The sequence below is a fragment of the Zalophus californianus genome, chromosome 11 (assembly GCF_009762305.2).
Source record: "Zalophus californianus isolate mZalCal1 chromosome 11, mZalCal1.pri.v2, whole genome shotgun sequence".
Lineage (NCBI taxonomy): Eukaryota > Metazoa > Chordata > Mammalia > Carnivora > Otariidae > Zalophus > Zalophus californianus.
This window is the reverse complement of record NC_045605.1, coordinates 64,847,381-64,869,774: the sequence shown is the minus strand read 5'-3', so window position 1 is coordinate 64,869,774 and position 22,394 is coordinate 64,847,381. Positions and strand designations below refer to the sequence as shown.

The following is a 22,394-nucleotide window of genomic DNA, read 5'->3' as shown; positions in this document are numbered from 1 at the left end:
GACTACTTGGTACATGCCATGTGATCCTATTTATATGAAGTTCAAAGACAGGCAAATCTAATCTATAGTTAACAGAAGTCAGAATAATGGTAACCTGAAGGAGGAAAGGTATTAATTGGGAAGAGTCTCAAAGGAAAGTTCTAAGCCAATAGAGATGTTATATAAATTTTGATCTGGGGTGCCTGGGTGGCTCAGTAGTTAAGCATCTGCCTTTGGCTCGAGTCACGGTCCCGGGATGCTGGGATCAAGTCCCATGTCGCAGGGGAAGGGGGTGTCCCTGCTCGGTGGGGGGGTCTGCTTCTCCCTCTGCCCCTCCTCCCACTTTATCTCTCAATCTCTCTCTCTCAAATAAATAAAAATATTAAAACAATTTTTTTTGATCTGGATAATGGTACCTAGGTAAAAATGGACTGAGCTGTACATATATTTGAGCTTGGTATCATATGTAAATTATCCCTCAATTAAAAAAAAAAATCAACAAGACTACTTTTACCTGAATATTTACAGCAGCATTATTCATAATAGCCCAAAAGTGGAAACAACCCACCAAGTGCACCAAATGATGAATGGATAAGCAAAATGTGGCATATCCATACACATGATGAAATATTATTTTGTAGTAAAAAGAATGAAGTATGTGTGAACCTTAAAAATACACTGTGTGAAAGAAGCCAGGACCCAAGGACTGAGGGTGTGCAGAAGGCAGAAAAGGGGAATGCTAACAGGTATGGAGTTTCTTTTCGGGGTGATGAAAATGTTCTAAAGTTTGTGGTGATGGTTGCATAACTGAATATACTAAAAAACACTGAACTGGAGGGGGCACCTGGGTGGCTCAGTCAGTTAAACGTCTGCCTTTGGCTCAAGGTCATGAACGCAGGGTCCTAGGATGGAGAACCACATCAGGCTCCCTGCTCAGCAGAGACTCTGCTTCTCCCTCTCACCCTACCCCAGCTCATGCGCCCAGCCTCTTAAAATAAAAAAGATTTCATTTATTTATTTGAAAGAGAGAGAGTGTATAAGCAGGGAGTGGCAGGCAGAGGGAGAGGGAGAAGCAGGCTCCCTGCTGAGCAAGGACCCAGGTCTGGACCCAGGGTTTGATCCCAGGATGCTGGGATCATGACCAGAGCCAAAGGCAGACGCTTAAGTGACTGAGCCACCCAGGCGCCCCAATAAAATCTTAAAACAACAACAACAAAAATAACCACTGAACTGGATACTTTAAGTGGTTGAATTCAATAAAGTTATAAAAAAAATCAACAAAACTAAACTATGAAAATAAGTACTTATTTTACTACTCTTCTAAGTCACTTTGCCTTCAAAAATACACAAGTACAAATCTAAAAAGTGCAACTGAGGAAAAAGTGTTACTTTCAGCCAGCTGAGCTAGACCAAGGGGTAAGAAAGAAAGGATGTTTCTTTTTTTTTCCAAAGATTTTACTTATTTGTCAGAGAGAGGGAGGGAGAGAGAGTGCATGAGAGCAGGAACACAAGCAGGGGGAGCGGGAGAGGGAGAAGCAGGCTCCCCACTGAACAGGGAGCCCAACTCAGGGCTTGATCCCAGGACCCTGGGATCATAACCTAAGCCGAAGGCAGATGCTTAACGACTGAGCCACCCAGGCACCCCAGGAAAGGATGTTTTGACAGCAGAAATCACACAAGCAAATTCAACCTGGGATATCTATGGACTTGCCCCATACAAATTTCCATCTAGCTGAAATCCCCCTAATGCCTTCTATTCTCCCAAAGTAACAAACGAACCTAAAGTAATACTAAATATCAGACATGAGATTCTCAAGAAAATTCTGAAGGAAAGTAGATTAGCAATCACCTAGGCCTGGGATATGAGATTAAACTGGAAGGAGGGATTAGTGTGCGTGGGTGGCTCAGTCAGTGAAGTGTCTGCCCTTCGGCTCAGGTCATGATCCCAGGGTCCTGGGATCAAGCCCCGCTTTGGGCTCCCCGTTCAGTGGGGAGCCTGCTTCTCCCTCTCCCTCTGTCCCCCGGCTTGTGCTCTCACTCTCACTCTATCTCAAATAAAATCTTAAAAAAAATAAAAGTAAAAAAATAAACTGGAAGGAGGGATCTTACAGGGATAATGAAAATATTCCAAAACTAGATTGCAGGGACGCCTGGGTGGCTTAGTCGATTAAGCGTCTGCCTTCGGCTCAGGTCATGATCCCAGGGTCCTGGGATGAGTCCCATACCCACCCAGTTCCTTGCTCAGCAGTGAGCCTGCTTCTCCCTCTACCTGCCGAGTCCCCTGCTTGTGCTCTGACAAATAAATAAATAAAATCTTAAAAAAAAAAAAAACTAGATTGTGGTGATGGTGGTACAATTTGCTAAATCTAAAAATCACTGAGTTTCACTTAAAACAGGTATATTTTATGGCATGTAAATTATACCTCAATAAAGTTTAAAAATGAAGAAAAAAGATCATGAATCGGTACAATTATAAAACAGATCAAATAAAGATACACATTAACTGTTCAAACAGGAAAACTTATACTTTTAAGCACTAGGTTATCTCTAATAACTTTCTGGCATTCTTGGGTATAGCAAACTATAACACATTTAAAAAGAATTTCTATCACATAGTAACTACTAAATTTATTATATGTTGAAAAGACCTTCATATTGTAAAGTAATTTAAAAGATAAATGTAAGTAAAAATATCTCTAGCATCAATCTTTATCACAAAAACTCCTAAAAATCTGAGTAATTATGGTATTATTCTCAACAGTTTGGCAAACACTGACATAGACCTCAAGATGCTACAATAAATCTTTTAGAGTATGAGTTAAAGTATAAATGCAAACTCTAGATGTTGGCACTAATTATAGGCCCTTCTTCAAGCTCCTAGTCTCCAGCAATCAGAGAACCAGGAGAACTGAAGCAACAAATGGGTCATTATACATCATTAAGTAGAGCTAAAATTGCTAAGACTCAAGTTTAAAAGCTGCTAACCATAACACAAAACTACCTTTCTAGACAACTTCTTACATTCTCATTATTTGTCATTAACCCAGATAATTCAACATTCACCCTTAATCAATTTCATCAAAATTCTTCAACAGCCACAACTCCATCTCCCTTTCCTTTACCTCCACTCCACCTACTGGTACTTAAAATGTGTCAGACGCTACAAAGATAAAAGATCACTGTAAGATAGGTTGGAGTAGGGGCGCCTGGGTGGCTCAGTCGGTTAAGCGTCTGCCTTTGGCTCAGGTCATGATCTAAGTGTCCTGGGATCGAGTCCCGCATCGGGCTCCCTGCTCAGTGGGGAGTCTGCTTCTCCCTCTGCCTCTGCCCCTCCTCTCCTTGTACTCTCTCACTCTCAAATAAATAAATCTTAAAAAAAAAAAAAAGATAGGTTGGAGTATTACTAATTCTAACTGGACTAACAGGTAAAATTTTAAGTTAGATCCTAAAGGATTTAAACCCATAGAGATGGGGAGAAAAGATTTTTAAAAGGAAAAGAAGTATCGGTTATATTTTTTTAAGGTTTTATTTGATTTGATTTATTTGTCAGAGAGAGCATAAGGAGGAGTAGCAGGCAGAGGGAGAGCGCTCTTTCTCAATAATCTTTAAAAAAAATTTTTACACAATCAGATAAGGAAGGTAAGTTTTTAAAGCAGTATCAAGGATGTAATTCTAAGATAGATGACTATAAAGCATCACAGGTAGTAATAGGCCTGAAAAACTTCTACTCCATGGGCAGCCTTCCCCCACTCCCCAAAATAAGTCTAACTTCATGGAAGAAAAAAATGGAAAATACACATACCCACATAAACAAATTTCCCTTGACCCTACCAACCCTATTGACCTACAGTCCTATTCCCATTCCCTTACCAGCATTCTACTCACTAACACTGTATTCAGAAAATTGCTTTCTCCAAGGTTACCAATATTTTAAAAGCTTTTCCCCCAAAAAAGCCTTCATTCTGTTTTAACCTCCCTCATTTAGAAATGTCAACCACCCTTTCTTTTTCTAATAGCTTTTTACTTATTACGGAAGTAATTCATGTTCACTAGTAGAAAATCTATGAAAATCAATGGAAACTAAATTACCTACAACCAACCTTCTTACTTAAAATTCCTTTTCTTGGCTCCCTCCTACTTTTGTGCACAATTCTCCAGTCTCCTTTTTCCTGTTTCTCAAAGTTCCAAAAATGTGCATGGCCAACAGTGAAGCACTCCAGTCCACCCTACACCTCTTGATCATACTCCCTTCCTCTCAATTTACCAAGGAAAATTAACTTTGCCACTGTTGCTTTCTCTCTTAACCTTCAATTCCACATTCCCTATTGCCTGCTATACATTTTCTATCTGATGTTTACCAGCTCCTCAAACCCGACTTAAAACTTAAGTCACGTTTTCTCCAATATGTTTCCCCTCCGGACCCACATTTTTCAATGTAATTACCTAATGTCAATATCTTTTATAGCTAACTCTTTAAGAAGTAACTTTTTATTATTTCTCTCCATTGGAATGCAACCAAAGAGCTTCAATTAGCTACTGTACTTTATACTATTTATAAGGAAAAAGGCAAAAGGGCACTGTGACATCAAAGTACATTAATGAATACAACCGGATAATTTCAAGAGCAAAGGGATTTCTAACTTTTCTGTTTTACTAAAGAATTTGACAAAGACAGGGGTGCCTTGGTAGGGCAGTCGGTTAAGCATCTGACTCTTGGTTTCAGCTCAGGCGGTGATCTCAGTGTGATAAAGAGCTGACAGTCTGCTTAAGATTCTCTCTCCTTCTCCCTTTCTCCCCTCCCCACCTCTCACACGCTCTAAACAAACAAATCTTAAAAAAAAAAAAAAAAAGAATTTGACAAATACTATCCCTATTTCATCTACATGAAATATTAGGCATAGTGAGGTTAAATCATCATAGTGACAGAATCAGGACCAGGCTTGAGGCTCTTCATTATGTCTTCCAGCTTTTCATTAAATAGTGGTTAATACTTAAATGATTTTCAACCAAGAAGTTTAAAATAACTTCTTAATTACAAATTATTTAGGTAACCAAAAGAAAAAACCCACTTTAAATCAAACTCATCATTAATGTGCCACTGACAGAAGCAAACAGTAAGTAAAATAATATATACATCTACTATATCTGAAAAAGAAATTTTCTTGGGGCGCCTGGGTGGCTCAGTCGTTAAGCGTCTGCCTTCGGCTCAGGTCATGATCCCAGGGGTCCTGGGATCGAGTCCCACATCGGGCTCCCTGCTCAGTGGGAAACCTGCTTCTCCCTCTCCCACTCCCCCTGCTTGTGTTCCCTCTCTCGCTCTCTCTGTCATATAAATAAAACCTTTAAAAAAAAATAAAATTTTCTTATAAATATTAATATGGTGATATCTTTTTCAGATCTTTCACATGCTATGTCACTGAATAACTTCCTGTGTAAGAACCAAAGTATCCAGGGACTTTCCCTCTCCCAAATTCAAAACAGTTATCTACTTAGAGATATTCCTAATTAAGGAATGTTACCTGCTCAGACCACAGACTAGTCTGTCTTCCAAAAATATACATTATATTCTCATAAATATTTTGCTGAATTTCTAGACATGCCAAACTGTACTATAAACATGCCATCATTTTGCACTTTTCCAGACCTAACATTTTTATTAATTGAACATTTCATAAGTCCTTTAATAAAACAAAACCAAATTCACCACTTACAAATAAAATATATCACTTACAGCAGTAATTGTAATCATCTGTGAAAATCCTAGAAGTCACTTAAGTAATTTATGAGTTTAAAAGGTAAACACAAAGTATCAAGAAACTTAGCAAAGCTAAGTCCACTTCTTCACATAAAGCATGTGAGAAGCTTTTCTATCTACATAACCATTTTAAAGCACATTAAGCTTAGGAACTGAAGGTTTAAAAGGCTCCTAGGTAAGCCTTCTAATTCTATTGAGAGCATTTTTCTTGCTGCAAGTATAAGAGGGGAAAGAATACTGATGCTAAGATCATATCTGCCTTAAGCAAAGTCAGATTAAATAGTCTCCTTATCCAAAACTTACACATAGCTCTATTAAAAGTCCCAACCATATGCACTTGTGAGGGCTGTGTGACTATGAAACTCCAGAAAGGCAGGAAATCATGAATTTCTTCTATCAAGCACTCAGCTCAGTGCCTATCATAAAGACATTTACTATTAAATGAACCAAGGGGGCCTGGGTGGTGCAGTCGCTGAAGTGCCTGACTCTTAAGTTTCGGATCAATTCACGATCTCAGGGTCATTAGATTGAACCTGGAGTCAGGCTCGAGTAGGCTTAAGATTCTCTAACCCTCTCCCTCTCCCTCTGCCCCTCCCCTGCTCTCTGTCTCTCTCAAATTAAAAAAAAAAAAAAAAACAGATTGGGAACTGTTATTCGGAATAAACATTTCAAAAAATTTTTCCTGACATTACATTTTAATTTACTTATTTGAGAGTGAGGGAGAGAGAACACACAAGTGGGGGTGGCGGGGCAGAAGGAGAGGAAGAGGGAGAAGCAGACTCCCTGCTGAGCAGGGAGCCCGATGCAATGCGGGGCTCCATCCCAGGACCCTGGGATCATGACCTGAGCCTAAGGCAGACGCTTAACTGACTGAGCCACCCAGGCGCCCCTCCTGACATTACATTTAAAACTTCAGTTCAAATGTAAGCTTCATGAGAGAGAGGATTCTATCTTGTGTACAGTATCGGATCCCCAGAATAAAGATAGAATTTGCCATATGATAGGCAAATATTCTTAAAATATTTGAAAACAATCAGAAACAATTAGTTGTTGAGTGTCCATTCTCAGCTAACACTCCAAGATTAAAAAAAAAAAATCTTCATCTACAGATTCTATTCCCAATGGAGATAAGCTCAAAGTCCATGAACTTTTAGAGTAGAAGAGACAGCAATTATCTAGTTCAAATAAAAATAGTTAAAAATTAAGGAATACATAAAACTAGGTGTTAAAAAGGTGAGCTTTCAGTTTACAAAGTATCACAGAAGGTCAGAGTAGGAAAAGATGGCATTTAAGATGGGATTAATGAGATTTGTGAATAGGAAAACTTTTAGTTTTAGGTGATAAGAGCTTAACAGGAGAGGTGGGCAGCATGAGCAAAGGTTTGTACAGAAAGGTTTCCACTGAAGAACACTGACAGTGAAAGCAGGAAGAATGCAGAAAAACTAATGTCTATTGTAATCTGCCAAAAACCTTCAGAGATGTCTTAACTTTATCTTATAAATGAAGAAACAAGTATTTGAGTGAGTGAGAGTAGGAAGTAGCAAATAGTCTCTGGAAACATAATAATTAATGTTGAATGAATACCAAATGTCATATATTTTACATTTCCAAAACAAAAAAATTTTTTTGTTGTTTTAAAGACTTTATTTATTTGAGAGTGAGTGAGAGAGAGCACAACCAGGGGCAGGAGCAGAGGGAAAGGGAGAAGCAGATTCTCCTGCTGAGCAGAGAGCCCAACACCGGGTTCCATCCCAGGATCCTGGGATCATGACCTGAGCTGAAGGCAGTCGCTTGACTGACTGAGCCACCCAGGCGCCCCCAAAACCAAAATTTTTAGAACTGTACTTCTACATATACAGAAGTCAATTAATCTCAAAGCATATAATTTAAATGACAAATGAGATTCCTGTACACAAATCTACTTTAAAGACTGAAAGACATTTTTATTACACAAGTTCTTATTTCTCTTTGCATACAATATTTACTGAGAGTCCATAGTGTGCCAGGCACTGTGCTTATAATTGTGCCAATTTTCATGTTACAATAAGCTATCTACTAATGATCTCAGTGTTCAAATAGGCACTTGTGTTCCTTCTCCATTAGTGCTGATCATTTTCCACTGAAATATACACTATAGTTAGACTGAGACAGAAAAAAATGTATGGCATGGTAGATGGGTTAATCAATTGGCACTTATGCAGTAATTCAAATAACCTGGAGAGAACTTAGTAGGTGCCAAACTTTCCTGAATTTTTTACATGCATCATCTCCCTCAACCCACATGACACTATGACATACATACTATTACTACTTTAATTTTTACGTAAGGAAAATGATGCTTAGAAGTTAAATAACTTTTGTAATATCCCCCAGCTAGTACAGAACGCTTCATAGTTAAAAAAAAAAAAAATCAAATAACTAAGGGGGTTTTCAATTATGTTTCCAAGGAACCCTGTACTTTTTATTGGTTTTCTCCAGCCTTTGAGGCAAAGCTTGTTACATGAAGATATTTCAAATTGGGAAATGACAACGTGATCAAAAAATGTTAACAGAAATTAGAAAAAAAAAGGATCAAAATTCGTGCTATGCTACTGAGTAATTCAGTGGGGAATACTAAAATTTACCTTTTTTTTTTTTAAAGATTTTATTTACTTGGGGCACCTGGGTGGCTCAGTCGGTTAAGCGGCTGCCTTCGGCTCAGGTCATGATCCCAGGGTCCTGGGACTGAGCCCCATATCAGGCTCCTGGCTCAGCGGGAGGCCTGCTTCTCCCTCTCCCTCGGCCTCTCTCCCTGCTCATGCTCTCTTGCTCTCTCTCTGTATCTCTGTGTCTCAAATGAATAAATAAAATCTTTAAAAAAAAAAAAAGATTTTATTTACTTGAGAGAGGGCACACGTAGGGAGAGCAGCAGGCAGAGGGATTAGCAGACTCCCCACTGAGCAGGGAGTCCAATGCAGGGCTTGATCCCAGAACCCTGGGACCATGACTGGAGCTGAAGGCAGACACTTAACTGACTGAGCCACCCAGGTGCCCTAATTTATCAAAAATATCTGCCAAAAAGAGAGTCCTTACTGTGGTCTCTAGCAGTCTAATGGAACTTCCTTAATTTTATCTATATGTAATATTAAAAATAAATAAATACTCTAAAAATCTTTGATTTGGGGGTGGTATAACAGAGCTAAAGCCTGTATTATTATCTGTTACAATTAAGTAAAGCTTAATACTGACAAAGAATTGCAGCAACAAAAGACAAAAATTCCTCACCTCGTGAAACTCAAAAATTATACTAGTGAGAATAAATAAAATATGTATGATAAACCAGTGCTACAGAAAAAAATAAATGAAGGGAGATGTAGAGTTTCTGGAGTGTTACAGTCAGGGGAACTCCTCAGTGATAACAGAGATGGTTGAATGATGACAGAAGTGAGAGATCAAATCTGGGAGATCACTGAGTAAAAGCGGATCCAAGCAGATGGAACAGTTAGGTGCAATCACTGTGAGGCAAGAGCACTTTGTTTTTTAACTAGCTGCACTATAATACTTTGATAACATTTACAATTTTTACAGTTAGTGATTACTTCACTTACCGAAGAGATTCACTCAAATGTCAATCATCTTTTTCTTTTAACTAAATGAACCAAAATATAATTTCAGCTGAATAAAAACAGTATGGAATGACTGCTTCATCTTGTCTTACCCAAAGCGAGACGAGCCTGACAGAAATAAAATGTTACTTCCTCATTCTTACTACAGTCAAGCTTCTTCATCAAGACTTATCTGGGATCTATTTCCTAAATCAAGGTTCTGCCACAAAAAAAGTCAAAGCAAGTTAAGTATTCAAATAGAAGCACTTCATTAAAATGGAATGAAGACTAGAGCTGAAAATATTCTAATTAAAAGTTACCTTAGGAAAATTACAAAAAAATTAAGGTGGAAAAATTGTAAGAAATTTGCAAAATGTAAATAGCTAACAATCACAGAAATACAGGCTAGACCACAAATTTTCTTTTGACAGAAAAGCAGTGTTCACTATTCTAGAGTATTCCAAAACCCTAACAGAAGCTTAAGAGTTAAGTAAAAAATGCTATGACTACTATTTTGATTATTCATCTTCTAAAAATCAGCTTGTGAAATATTTACCCCAGGTCTCAATTACAAGATGTCAGTGTATATAACTAGACATTCAAAACCTGCTTGAGGAATGAATGAATTTCAAATTTTTCTACAAGGGAAGCAACTCTTTTTTTCAAATAATTTTTAAAATTAATAATTACAGCACGTTTAGTCAGAAGAATAAAATCATGGTAGAGGGGCGCCTGGGTGGCTCAGTCGTTAAGCGTCCGCCTTCGGCTCAGGTCATGATCCCAGGGTCCTGGACTGAGCCCCGCATCGGGCTCCTTGCTCCATGGGAAGCCTGCTTCTCCCTCTCCCACTCCCCCTGCTTGTGTTCCCTCTCTCACTGTGTCTCTCTCTGTCAAATAAATAAAATCTTTAAAAAAATTAAAAATAAAATCATGGTAGAAATCACTGTAACTAAACTTTTAGGGTGCCTAAACTTACACATGTATTAATACTTCAGAAACAAAATAATGTTCATCTTAACCTGTGTCTATCACAAATCAAAATAAAAAGTGATCCGTAACTCCCTCCATAGTTTCATAACGGTTCAAAATGGGAATTTGTTTCAGCACATTATTTTATATCTAAAAGAAATCTAAACTCCTCCCAAGGTGACTCTAAGCCTAAAAATTTGAGCATGGGTGGTGAGGGGTTGGGGCCTGGCTGGCTCAGTGGGTGGAGCATGGGACTCATGATCTTGGGGTCGTGCGTTGGAGCCCCACCTTGGATGCAGAGGTTACTTAATCATAGAATCTTTAAAAAAATCTTTTGAACATCACTCTTGTATGCTCTAGTAATGGTTGCATTTATATATATATAAGATTTAACTTTTTTATTTTAAAATAATTTTACACTTGGGGTGCCTGGGTGGCTCAGTCATTAAGCGTTTGCCTTTGGCTCAGGTCTTGATCCCGGGGTCCTGGGATCAGGCCCCACATCCGGCTCCCTGCTCGGCGAGAGGCCGGCTTCTCCCTCTCCCACCCCCACTTCTTGTGTTCCCTCTCTCACTGTCTCTCTCTCTGTGTCAAATAAATAAATAAAATCTTTAAAGTAAAATAAAATAAATAATTTTACACTTAATTTGGCTAAACTTTGTGGGTAGTCTTCTTAAAATGTAAGTTCCTTGAGGGCAGAGATCTCTAAAAAGAGCATTGTACACTGAAGATGTCCAATTAGGAATATTCCTGTGGCTTCTGTAAAGGCAATATAAATAATGTTTTTAAATGAGTTTCCTATCAGCTAAGAGAAGCATAAAATAACTGAATTTCTACTTTAAAGAGGGACTTCTTTTTCCGTTTAAAAATAAATGTACACTGAACTTCCCTAAAGCTTCAAGACTCAGTGGGATAACAAAAGACAATTATTAACTGGCATAGGAAATTACAGGGGTCCTATTAAGAAGCCTTTAAAATACTCACTAAAATATAAAGTTACAGAAATTTAGAAACAAACAATGAAATTGAAGATAGTACAATAGTATACCCACATATTAAGGCTGTCTTCCAAAGGGTGGTCCCCCGAAAATAAAGGGAAAAAAGGGAACCAATCCTCCGCGAGTTGATAAGGAACTTGGCACGTTTCAAGGCACCCTGCCTTACACTGTCTCACCTGACTGTCACAGCAACCCTGTGGCCTAATTTTATGAATGGGAAACTCAGCATCAAAAGATTAAGCGACTTGCCCAAGGTCAGTCAAGAAAATTAGTGGTTCAGCTCTACCTAGAAGGGTGCACTTCACCTGACACTTTCTACTACACATCGCCCTGCCTCCCCGACTGAGGCATTAGCGAGTAGAACAGCGAATCTACCCTCGCCCTGCCAAAGAGGCGGGGGCTTGCCTCTGAAAGCTTTCCCTAGCCGGTCAGTCGCAGAGAATAAAGTTGTGCAGATCACCGATCAGCCCAGTGAAGTGACAACCTGACAGGCGCAGCCCCCAAAGGACCAGCTCTGCATTCCCAGGAGCCCCTCCGAACCCGGCGCCAGAGGACTGCTCCCGGAAACGTCTGAAAAACCTCCCAGGGAGTTTCGCCCCCTCCTGGACACGAGGAACGAGCTGGGAATGAGCCAGAGGGCGGCCGGCCACCCGAGCCAGCCATGTGTCCAGCCCGTCACGCCCGCCTCGCCTCAGCCGGCTCCTCATGCCTTGACCGCAGCCAGAGGCCCAGCTCAGGATCCGACGCAAAGGCTGCCTTGGCCGCCACCACCACCGCAGCAGCCTGAGGAGCCCTGGCGTGGCACTCGCAGTCAGGTCCCCGCCCCACCCCTCCAGTTGGGCCCCTCAGCGACGCCGTCCGCGCCTCTGGCCAGGCCCAGAGGACTCGGCCTGCCAGTCAGCCGCCCGCCCGGCGTCCTTACTTCATTGAGCTGGCGCTCCGCGGCCTCACGCAGGGCTGGGTCCATGGTGCCCCGCAGGGCCTCGATAATGGTGTTGGGGTCCATCGTAGCGCGGACTCGGTCAAACCCTGGGCTCGGGTGCTACTGGGCCAGGAATAGCGCCGCTCACTGCGCACATGGACCCACCGCGCTCCGCAGCGGCAACCGGCGCGAAAGGAAAGAGAAGCGCCAAGGCCCCGGATAGAACCTCTTCGCCTCGGCGTGGAGGCGGGAGATGCTCCAGCCACTTCCTGTCGGCGCGCGCGCGCGGGGCACCTTGGGAGATGTAGTCCGCGAGAGCTTTCCGCAGCCCACGTGTCCCTGAACTGTCGCTCCTACGGACAAGTCTTGCTTTTCAAAAAAGGAAAAATGTTCAAACTGCACAAGAAAAAATTAAAACAATCAAACGCAAAACATTTCCCATAATAATATACCCATGGTGACCGAGAGGCGAATCCGATGCAACGTGGGAAGCAATCCTTTGCTAGTAGCTTTGTAATTGAGGGTAATCTTTTGAAAAGCAGTTTGAGATGTGTTTCTAAATGCCATAAAAATGTTCATAATCTTTGCCCCAAGAATTCCCACTCATGAGACCTTATCCTAAGGAAATGACACAAAAGATTAAATGAGCTTTATGTGTGACAGGTATTATAACATTACATATTTATGATTACCAAATACTAAAAATAGGGTTTTGATTGAGTATCCAAATTTTGGTAGGAACTTTATATAAATCACCTGTAAATGCAGAATAAGACATAATCCCTATTAGAATCCCACCTTCTTTAAAACAATTATAGAAACAGTTTCAGAGAGGTTAAATAACTTGCCCAAGTTCACTTAGTAAGAAGCTGACCTACGATTTCAAATCCTAGGAGGTTTCTGTTTTGAAAGTTTTCATTCTCTTCACTGAATCACTCTGCCTTTCAAGAGAAATGTCAATATGAGGATTTTTAAGCAAATTAAAAGAATTCAATTAAATATTTCACAGCCATTAAAAATGGCAAATATTATATACATTGTAACAACACAAAAACAGTTATGTGAGGCTGTGGCTTTGTAACATGGACAAAAACTGGGAAACAAAGCTGGCAAAAGGAATCAATTGATTTTCTAGGATGGTGAGATTTTGAGTAATTTCCTTTTATATTTGTCATCGTTGCAATAGTTATGTAAACATATTTACTTAAAATGAATCACAAATCTTCAAATGCAGCTTCTTAAAAGATCACTTACTGTTTTCAGTTTGCAGAAAGGAGAAAGGGGGCATGAAAGTCTTTCCCTGGAATAGTGGACTTTGAAATATTAATATCTCTTATATGCCAACCATTGTGCCTGGAAGTGAGGTTTATATAATTATTCCTAATTTACAAATGAAGAATCCATGGCTCACATAAGCTACTTAAATTGTGAAAGATCATAAAATTTCCATAATATAACCTGTTGTTAGCTCTATCAGTGTACTGATACAATCTGTTTAAGAATTTCCTCTCCTTGGGGCTTCTAACTGGCTCAGTAGGAAGAACATGCGACTCTTGATCTTGGGGTCATGAACTATTGATCTTGGGGTCCTGAGTTCGAGCCCCACATTGGGTCTACACCTAGAGATTACTTAAAAATAAACTTTTGGGGCGCCTGGGTGGCTCAGTCATTAAGTGTCTCCCTTTGGCTCAGGTCATGATCCCAGGGTCCTGGGATGGAGCCCTGCATTTCATCGGGCTCTCTGCCCAGCGGGAAGCCTGCTTCTCCCTCTCCCACTCCCCCTGCTTGTGTTCCTTTTCTCACTGTGTCTCTCTCTGTCAAATAAATAAATAAAATCTTTAAAAGAAATAAAAATAAAAATAAACAAATAAACTTAAAAAAATGTCCTTTCTCTTTCCATCCCTCAATTGTGAGAGCCTTAAAAATAAGGATTATGTTTTATTCACTTTTGTATCCTTATCTCCTACCATGAAGCTTAAATGTCTGCTAAGAATTCAATAAATATTTTAGTGAATAAATGAAGAAAGGAATGAATGAACTAGTGATGACTTGGTGGCTGAGTCAGAATTGAAACCTCAGTCTTCATGATTCCAACGCCAGTCCTCTTTGCACTACTACATATCTATTTTAGATTCCAGAATTGACTTGTACATTATGAAATTGTGACAATTATAGCATCATACAATATATGTAGAAGACCTGACACATAAAAGGTGTTCCAAAAATGTTAATTCCCTTTCCCTGAAACTGAAAGGGAGAAGTGGTGGTAGGAAATACGGTTTTTACCCTACAGTACTGGGAACTGGGAACCAGCAAGTTTTGCAGAGCTAAAGCTGGAGTGGGGCCTTTGTCTCCTGCTTCAGAGAGAATAGAGTTCATAGGATGCTAGATACCATCTGGGGAGCCAGAGTTCCTTCCTTTATCCACGCAAGGAACTTGGCTCCAGGACCTATCAGAAGCTTAGCTGCGAGGTGATTAGTACACCCAACTTATCTGTAGGTTTATTATTTATTGTCAAGCCAGTGACACAGAGAATGTGACTTATATGACTGGAAATTTAGATGTGAGCTCCTCCAGGGCAGGGACCATTGTTTATCTCTTTGTGGCAAACACAGAAATGAACATATGCTCAATAAATAAATGTGTGAAGATTAAAGAAAAACGTGATACATTAGGCCAGTATAAACATAAATAGATAAACTTTGTATCTCATCACTCAATCCCAATTCCTAGTACCCCTATAGCCAATATAGATATAATGCCTTCTTGGGCAAGATTAGTCTGAGGAATTCAGAAAACTATAAAATACAAGATTTCAGAGCTGATTTTGAGCCGGAATGGAATTGGACAAAATAGAGATAAGGAACAATGCAGGGGTGACTCGGTTAACTAATCTTATAAATGATGGTTCTCTTGTTCAAACAAACAACAAAAAAAACATGTCCTCTGCAGATATGAAAGGAAAGGAGGTTTCAGGGAGTGACCATACAGCTATAATATAAGGGAACAAAAAGAATCAATTTTCCCTTTACAAACCTCCATTGGAGGCTTTTGTGGGTGAACACCAGTGATAAGGCCTTGATGATAAATATCTAGCACCCAAAGGTATCTTAAGACCTAGACTGATCTGTCTGAGGTGATTGGATTTTTGTCAAGACATTCCATAATTACTGAAGCCCCACATCCTATATAGCCTATGTTAAGTCTATTTCAGATATCCCAACATTTTAGACAAAATTTCTCATGAAATCTAGTTTTTTCAATAATGGTAATCATTATACTTGTAACTAAGTGAAATTCATTTTTACACCTTGGTAAGATTTTTACTCTAAACAATTCAAAATGGAGGGGTTAGGGTGCCTGGCTAGCTCAGTCAGTAGAGCATGATACTCTTGATCTTGGGGTGGTGAGTTCAAGCCCGACATTGGGGGTAAAGTTTACTTTAAAAATAAATAAATAAAACAAACTTTCCTGTGCAATATCCTTTCCTAGGTGTCTGCTCACTCCTGGGACCACAATGGGGGAAAAAAAGTGGGGCTTAAAAAAAAACGACAAGGAAGCTAAAAAAAGAGTGATTGATTATGTTCTGAGGCGTGTACAAACTCTTCTACCTCTAGTAAAGCTTTTATCTCACTGGCCCTCATTTTTTGTTTCCACCTGTGAAATGAGTAAATAATCCTACCCAGGCTCCCAAAATTATTCTGAAAATCAAATGAGGTTGGGAGGGGCGCCTGGGTAGCTCAGTCTTAAGCGTCTTCCTTAGGCTCCGGTCATGATCCCAGCATCAGGCTCCTTGCTCAATGGGAAGCCTGCTTCTCCCTCTCCCACTCCCCTGCTTGTGTTACCTCTCTCACTGTCTCTCTGTCAAATAAATGGATAAAATCTTTAAAAAAAAATGAGGTTGGGAAGTGCTTTGTAATTATAAAGCTCAGAACAAAAGTAAATTGTTATTGGTATTTTAAGGGAAGGGCTGAGGAGAAAGGAAAGTAAGAGGGCAAGGAAGGAGAGTTAATAGAAGGTGACGAAATGAGGACTTTCTGCAGAGCATCCTTCGTAGCAGCTATAATTCTGCACGTTCAGCAGCTTGGTGTGTAAAGCTTAGTATGTGCAAGAAAAGGTAAAAGACAATCTCATACTGAAACTGTCAAATGAAGACCATTCTTGGGGCGCCTGGGTGGCTCAGTTGGTTAAGCGACTGCCTTCGGCTCAGGTCATGATCCTGGAGTCCCGGGATCAAGTCCCGCATCGGGCTCCCTGCTTAGTGAGGAGCCTGCTTCTCCCTCTAACCCTCCCCCGTCTCATGTACTCTCTCTCTCTCTCATTCTCGCTCTCTCAAATAAATAAATAAATCTTTTAAAAAAAGACCATTCTTTATTGCATTTCTTTAAATACACAGACTTACACAAAATTGGAGTTCATGCCCTAAACCATATAAACAATTTTAAAGATCAACTTCAACAAAGTATAATTTACATAAAGTTCAATGAGGGTTCACAAAGTTATACACTCACGTCACACTAACACAATCAACATATAGATTATCTCCACCAGCCCTTCCCAGTTAATCCTTATGTGTTCGGCTCTGTGCCACATACACCCACTGATGTACTTTCTATCACTATCAATTAGATTTACTTTTCCTACTGTTTCATATAAATGGAATCATGCAGTAAGTACATTTTGTGTCTGGTTTTTATGCCATGATGTTAAGGGTATCAGTAGTTCCCTCCTTGTTGCTAAATGGCAGTCTGTTACCTGATATACAACAATTATCCATTCATCTGTTAGTGGACATGCGGGTCATTTATAGGTTTTCACTATTGTGTATTAAGCTGATATGTACATTCGTGTACAAATCTGAGTATGGATATATGTTTTCATTTCTCTGGTAAATAGCTAAGAATGGAATGGTTGATTCGTATTGTTAAGTGTATATGTAATGTTATAAGAAACTGCCGAGGGTGCCTTCTGCTTGTGCTCTCTCTCTCTCTCACTCTGACAAATAACTAAATAAATATTTAAAAAACAAAACGAAAAACAAAAAACATAAGGGTGCATATATCTTTTAAAATTAGTGTTCTTGGGGGGTGCCTGGGTGCCTCAGTCGTTAAGTGTCTGCCTTTGACTCAGGTCCTGATCCCAGGGTCCTGGAATCGAATCCGGCATTGGGCTCCCTGCTCGGTGGGGTGCCTGCTTCTCCCTCCGCCTGCCACTCCCCCTGCTTGTGCTCTCTCTCTCTCTCTCTGACAAGTAAATAAATAAAGATCTTTAAAATTAGTGTCTCAAATTCTTTGGGTAAATACCCAGTAGTGGAATTACTAGATTGTATGGTAATTCTATTTTCAATTTTTTAAAGACTCTCCATACAGTTTTCCACAGTTTCTCTGTACTATCTTTGCAATCTCCTGTGAATCTATAATTGCATAATAATAAAAAGGCTTAAAAAATAATAATAATAAAAAGGCTTAAAAAATTAGATGTCATAGGGGTGCCTGGGTGGTTCAGTCAGTTAAGTGTCTGACTTTGGCTCAAGTCATGATCTCAAAGAATCCTGGGATTGAGCCCCACGTCAGGGTCCAAGCTCAGCAGAGAGCCTGCTTGAGGATTCTCTCCCTCTCCCTCTGCCCCTCCCCCCTGCTCGTTCTCTCTCTGTCTCTCTCTCATATAAATATAAAAAAAAAGATATCATAACCAGGAGAAGTCTAAGTAGATATAAATGTTAAATGCCATTCAGTATCCTAGGTGGGATCCTATAAGGAAGAAAAGACATTAGGAAAAAACTGGACATCCAAATAAAGTATGGACTTTTGTTAATAATAACGTATCAGTAGTGGTTTAATAATTGTGACAATTATATAATTGTGACATCTATATTAGTGTGGATATATGTTTTCATTTCTCTGGTAAATAGCTACGGTGTCTCAAGTTTCCCCTATTATTGACATCTATACTTGGGGCACTTTAGTCAGTTGAGCATCCAACTCTTGATCTGGACTTGGGTCATGATCTCAGGGTCTGAGATCCAGCCCTGCATTGGACTATGTGCTCAGTGGGGAGTCTGCCAGAAGATTCTCTCCGTTCCCCTCTGCCCCTCCCCCAGGTTTGCACGTGCTCTTTCTCTCTCACTCAAATAAACAAATCTTAAAAAAAAAAATAATAGGGGAAACTGGGTGTGAGGTATAGGGGAAATTTCTGTACTATCTTTGCAATAATTCTGCAAATCTACAGCTATTTTAAAATAAAGTTATTATTTAAAAATAACAAATAGGGATGCCTGGGTAGCTCAGTTGATTAAAGCCTCTGCCTTCAGCTCAGGTCATGATCCCAGGGTCCTGGGATTGAGTCCCGCACTGGGCTCCCTGCTCCATGGGCTCCCTCTGCCTGCCGCTTACCCTGCTTGTGCTCCCTCTCTCTGTCTCTCTGTCTCTGTGTCTCTCTCTCTCTCTCTCTCTCTCTCAGACAAATACATAAATAAAAATAACAAATAACAAATAAATTGGGGCACTTGGTTGGCTCAGTTGGTGGAGCATGTGACTCTTGATCTCCAGATTGTGAGTTCGAGCCCCATGCTGGTTGTAGAGATTACTTAAAAAAAAATTTTTTTTTAAACACAAATAAATAAATAAATAGTGGCAAGCTAATAAGATACGTAAATCTAAGTAAGGACTTATATCCAGAACATATAAAGAATTCCTACAAATCAGTTTTTAAAAAAAAAAAGAAAAGACAGGAAACTCAATTTAAAAATGTACAAAAGATTGTGGTGCCTGGCTGGCTCAGTCAGTGGAGCTTTTGACTCTTGATCTTAGGGTTGCAAGTTCAAGCCCCATGTTGAGTGTAGAGATTACTTAAAAATAAAATGTTAGGGGCACCTGGGTGACTCAGTCGGTTGAGTGTCTGCCTTTGGGTCAGGTCATGATCCCAGGGTCCTGGGATCAAGCCTCACGTCGGGCTCCCTCTCCCTCTCCCTGCCCCCTACTCATGCTCTGTCTCACTATCTCCCTCTGTCTCTCTCAGATGGATGGATAAAGTCTTTAAAAAATAAAATATTAAAAAATGTACAAAAGACTTAAATAGACATCTCACTAAAGAGAAAAACAAAATGGACGATAAACATATAAAAACGTGTTCAACATCATCAACCATCAAAGAAATGCAAATTAAAACCACCATTAGGTAGCATTACTCACCAAAGAACATCTAAAATTTAATGACTGACAATACAAAGGGTTGATTAAGATGTGGAACAACTAGAATTCTCATGCTTTGTAGGTGGAGTGTAATTTGGTACAATCACGTCAGAAAAATGTTTGGCAGTGCCTACTAAAACTAAGCATACATATGACCCTCGATATATACCATAAAAATTAGTGCTTATGTCCATCAAAAGACAGGCATGACAATGTTTATGGCAGTTTTCCTTGTAATTGCTCAGAACTGGAAATGACCCAAATATCCATTAATAGAATGAATAAATAAATTCATACAATGGAATGTTACACTGCAATGAAAAAGGACAGACCATTGATCTGCACACAACATGGATGAGTCTCTCTGACAATGTTGAATGAAAGAAGTCACACACAAAACAGTATATATTATATGACTCCAATTATATTAAATTCAAAAACATGCAAATCTAATGAATGGTGTCAGAATAGCATCTACCCCTGGAGGAGACACTAACAGAGATAGGGCACAAGGAAACTTCTGGGATAATGGAAATGTTTTCTATTTGTCTGGATAGTAGTTACAACTGTTATATACACACACATGCAAAAATTACCTAGCTCTTAAGATTTGTGTACTCCATTATATGTGTTACACCTCAATAAAAATTTTTAAAAGAAACAATCAGCAGCATTTGCCTACATCAACCATAAACAACTAGAAAAGATAATAGGAAATAAGATATGATTCACTATAACACCATATTGATATACCATAAAATCATAGTAATTATAAACATACAATAATGTCACTTGCTCAGAAACAGGCAAATAGGAACAGAACAGAACCAAAAGCTATAAATTGAATCCTTATATAAATGGGGATTTCATATATGACAAAGTGGACACTCCAAAGTAATGGGGAGAGTACAGGTTGTGTAGTGGGTAGTTTTGGAAAAACTGGCCCTTATAAGGAAAGAAATAAAACTGGCTCCCTACTTCACACCATATACATAAGGGGATCCCAGAAAGATCAAAGACATCATTTTGAAAAGCACAATTCTAACTAATAGAAAAAGTGTAACAGATTTGTTTTTTACTTACAGAAAGGGAAAGGTTTTTGAAACTCAAAATGAAAAATGTGTCTAAATGAAACTAAGGATTTCTGTTATAAAAGATAACATAGACAAGGTCAATAGACAGATGGCAGACTCTGTAAAGATATTTACCACATTTAAAACTCACAGAGGATTGTTATTGAATATATGTGTGGAATTTCTAAAAATCCATAGAAATAAGACCCAAAAGAAAAATGGGAAAATGTCATTAAAAAGCAATTAATAGAAGGGAAGGCTTGAGTTACAAAATGGGACATAAAGAAAAGGTCAAGATCACTAGTGATTAGTGAATCGTGAAACAATGAGATACCATTTTTATTCTGTTGGAATGACCAAAAAAGATAAAACTGTATGATACGAAGTATTTACAAATATGTTACAAAATTGGCACTCTCGGTGTGCCTGGGTGGCTCAGTCGTTAAGCGTCTGCCTTCAGCTCATGTCATGATCCCAAGGTCCTGGGATGGAGTCCCACATCGGGCTCCTTGCTCAGCAGGGAGCCTGCTTCTCCCTCCGCCTGCTTCTGCCTTGGCCTGCCTCTCCCCCTGCTTGTGCTCTCTCTCTCTCTGACAAATAAATAAATAAAATCTTAAAAAAAAAAAAAAGACATGGTCCTTACACCTCAGGCGTAGCCTTTCTAGTGTTTCAGCTGAAGTCCAGGGGTATTAATGAGATTTCTCCACTTTGTCAGGGCTAAAACTCCAGTGACCTCCAGACCGCTTGATCTCTAGTACCTTTGTTCCATTCTCAAGCTCCTAGGGGCTTCTATCTGGCAAGACTTCAGTGGTCTCACAGTGTGTGTGTACAAACAACCACTAGTCATGTTCTAATGGAAGACCACTACACAGACTTCCAGGGATCATCTCTATAAAGCCCCTTCATGCAATTTCACTCCAAAGATTCTAGTAATTTCCCCCGTCTTGAACTCTGATCTCTGCCTCTCTCAGATCAGCAGCATCCTTGGGGTTCTGCCAACTCTAGGTAAGAATTATCCTCAGACAGGTAAATGGACAATCATGGGGCTCACTTTGTAAGTTCCCTTTCTCTCAGGGATCACAGTCTTACACTGTCTTTTTCTTTTCCTTTACCCAAAAATCAATACCTCATATATTCTGTCCAATTTTATAGTTGCTTACAGTGAGAGGTCTATTCCTGTAGTTAGGCCGTTATGATCAGAAGTGGCATGTGTATGGGCTTGTAATTTACATCAATGTCATTATGCTATAAATTTCATTGAGTTGTTTCCTTTTTCACACAACAGTGTGTTTTCAAAGATCTGTTCATATTACTATGGATAAGTACATAGAAATTGTTGCTTTTAACTGCAGCATGGTGTTCCACAGTGTGAATTTACTACTTTTATCTTTTCCAGTGCTCTAGTGATAGATATCTGGGTTACCTCCTACTTCCCCCTACAACAACAAAAACCATGAAGAATAAACTCTGAAATATAAACCTTTGGACGGGGAGTATAGCCTTATAGTGTGCAAGCATTATTTAACTTTGTGAAGTACTAACATTATTTTCCAAAATAGTTAAACCAGTTTATACTCTCATGAGCAGTGCAAAGAGTGCCATTTTTAAAAAAGATTTTATTTATTTATTTGTCAGAGAGAGAGAGAGAGAGCACAAGCAGGGGGAAAGGCAGGCCGAGAGAGAAGCAGGCAGAGGGAGAAGCAGGCTCCCAGCTGAGCAAGGAGACCGATGCCGATGCCAAACCCAATCCCAGGATCCTGGAATCATGACCTGAGCTGAAGGCATGCGCTTAACCAACTGAGCCACCCACGTGTCCCAGAGTCATGTCTTAAAGAAAAACTGACACTAGATTCCCCTTAAAATTTAAAAACAAACCCTCAAAGATGTCTAATGTGCTTTCAGGAAATATACACGGAAGAATTTA

At 39.6% G+C, this 22,394-nt stretch overlaps 1 protein-coding gene across 1 annotated transcript in view; it reads right to left on the bottom strand.

Annotated features, from left to right (window-relative positions):
- Nucleotides 1–12,469, bottom strand: part of IPO7 (importin 7) — a 57,037-nt gene extending 44,568 nt beyond the window's left edge. The window contains exon 1 of the mRNA XM_027578959.2: nucleotides 12,208–12,469. Coding sequence (XP_027434760.1) covers nucleotides 12,208–12,291 — 84 coding nt within the window. The 5' untranslated portion in view covers nucleotides 12,292–12,469. The remainder of the gene's footprint in view (nucleotides 1–12,207) is intronic.
- Between the last annotated feature and the right edge of the window lie 9,925 nt (nucleotides 12,470–22,394).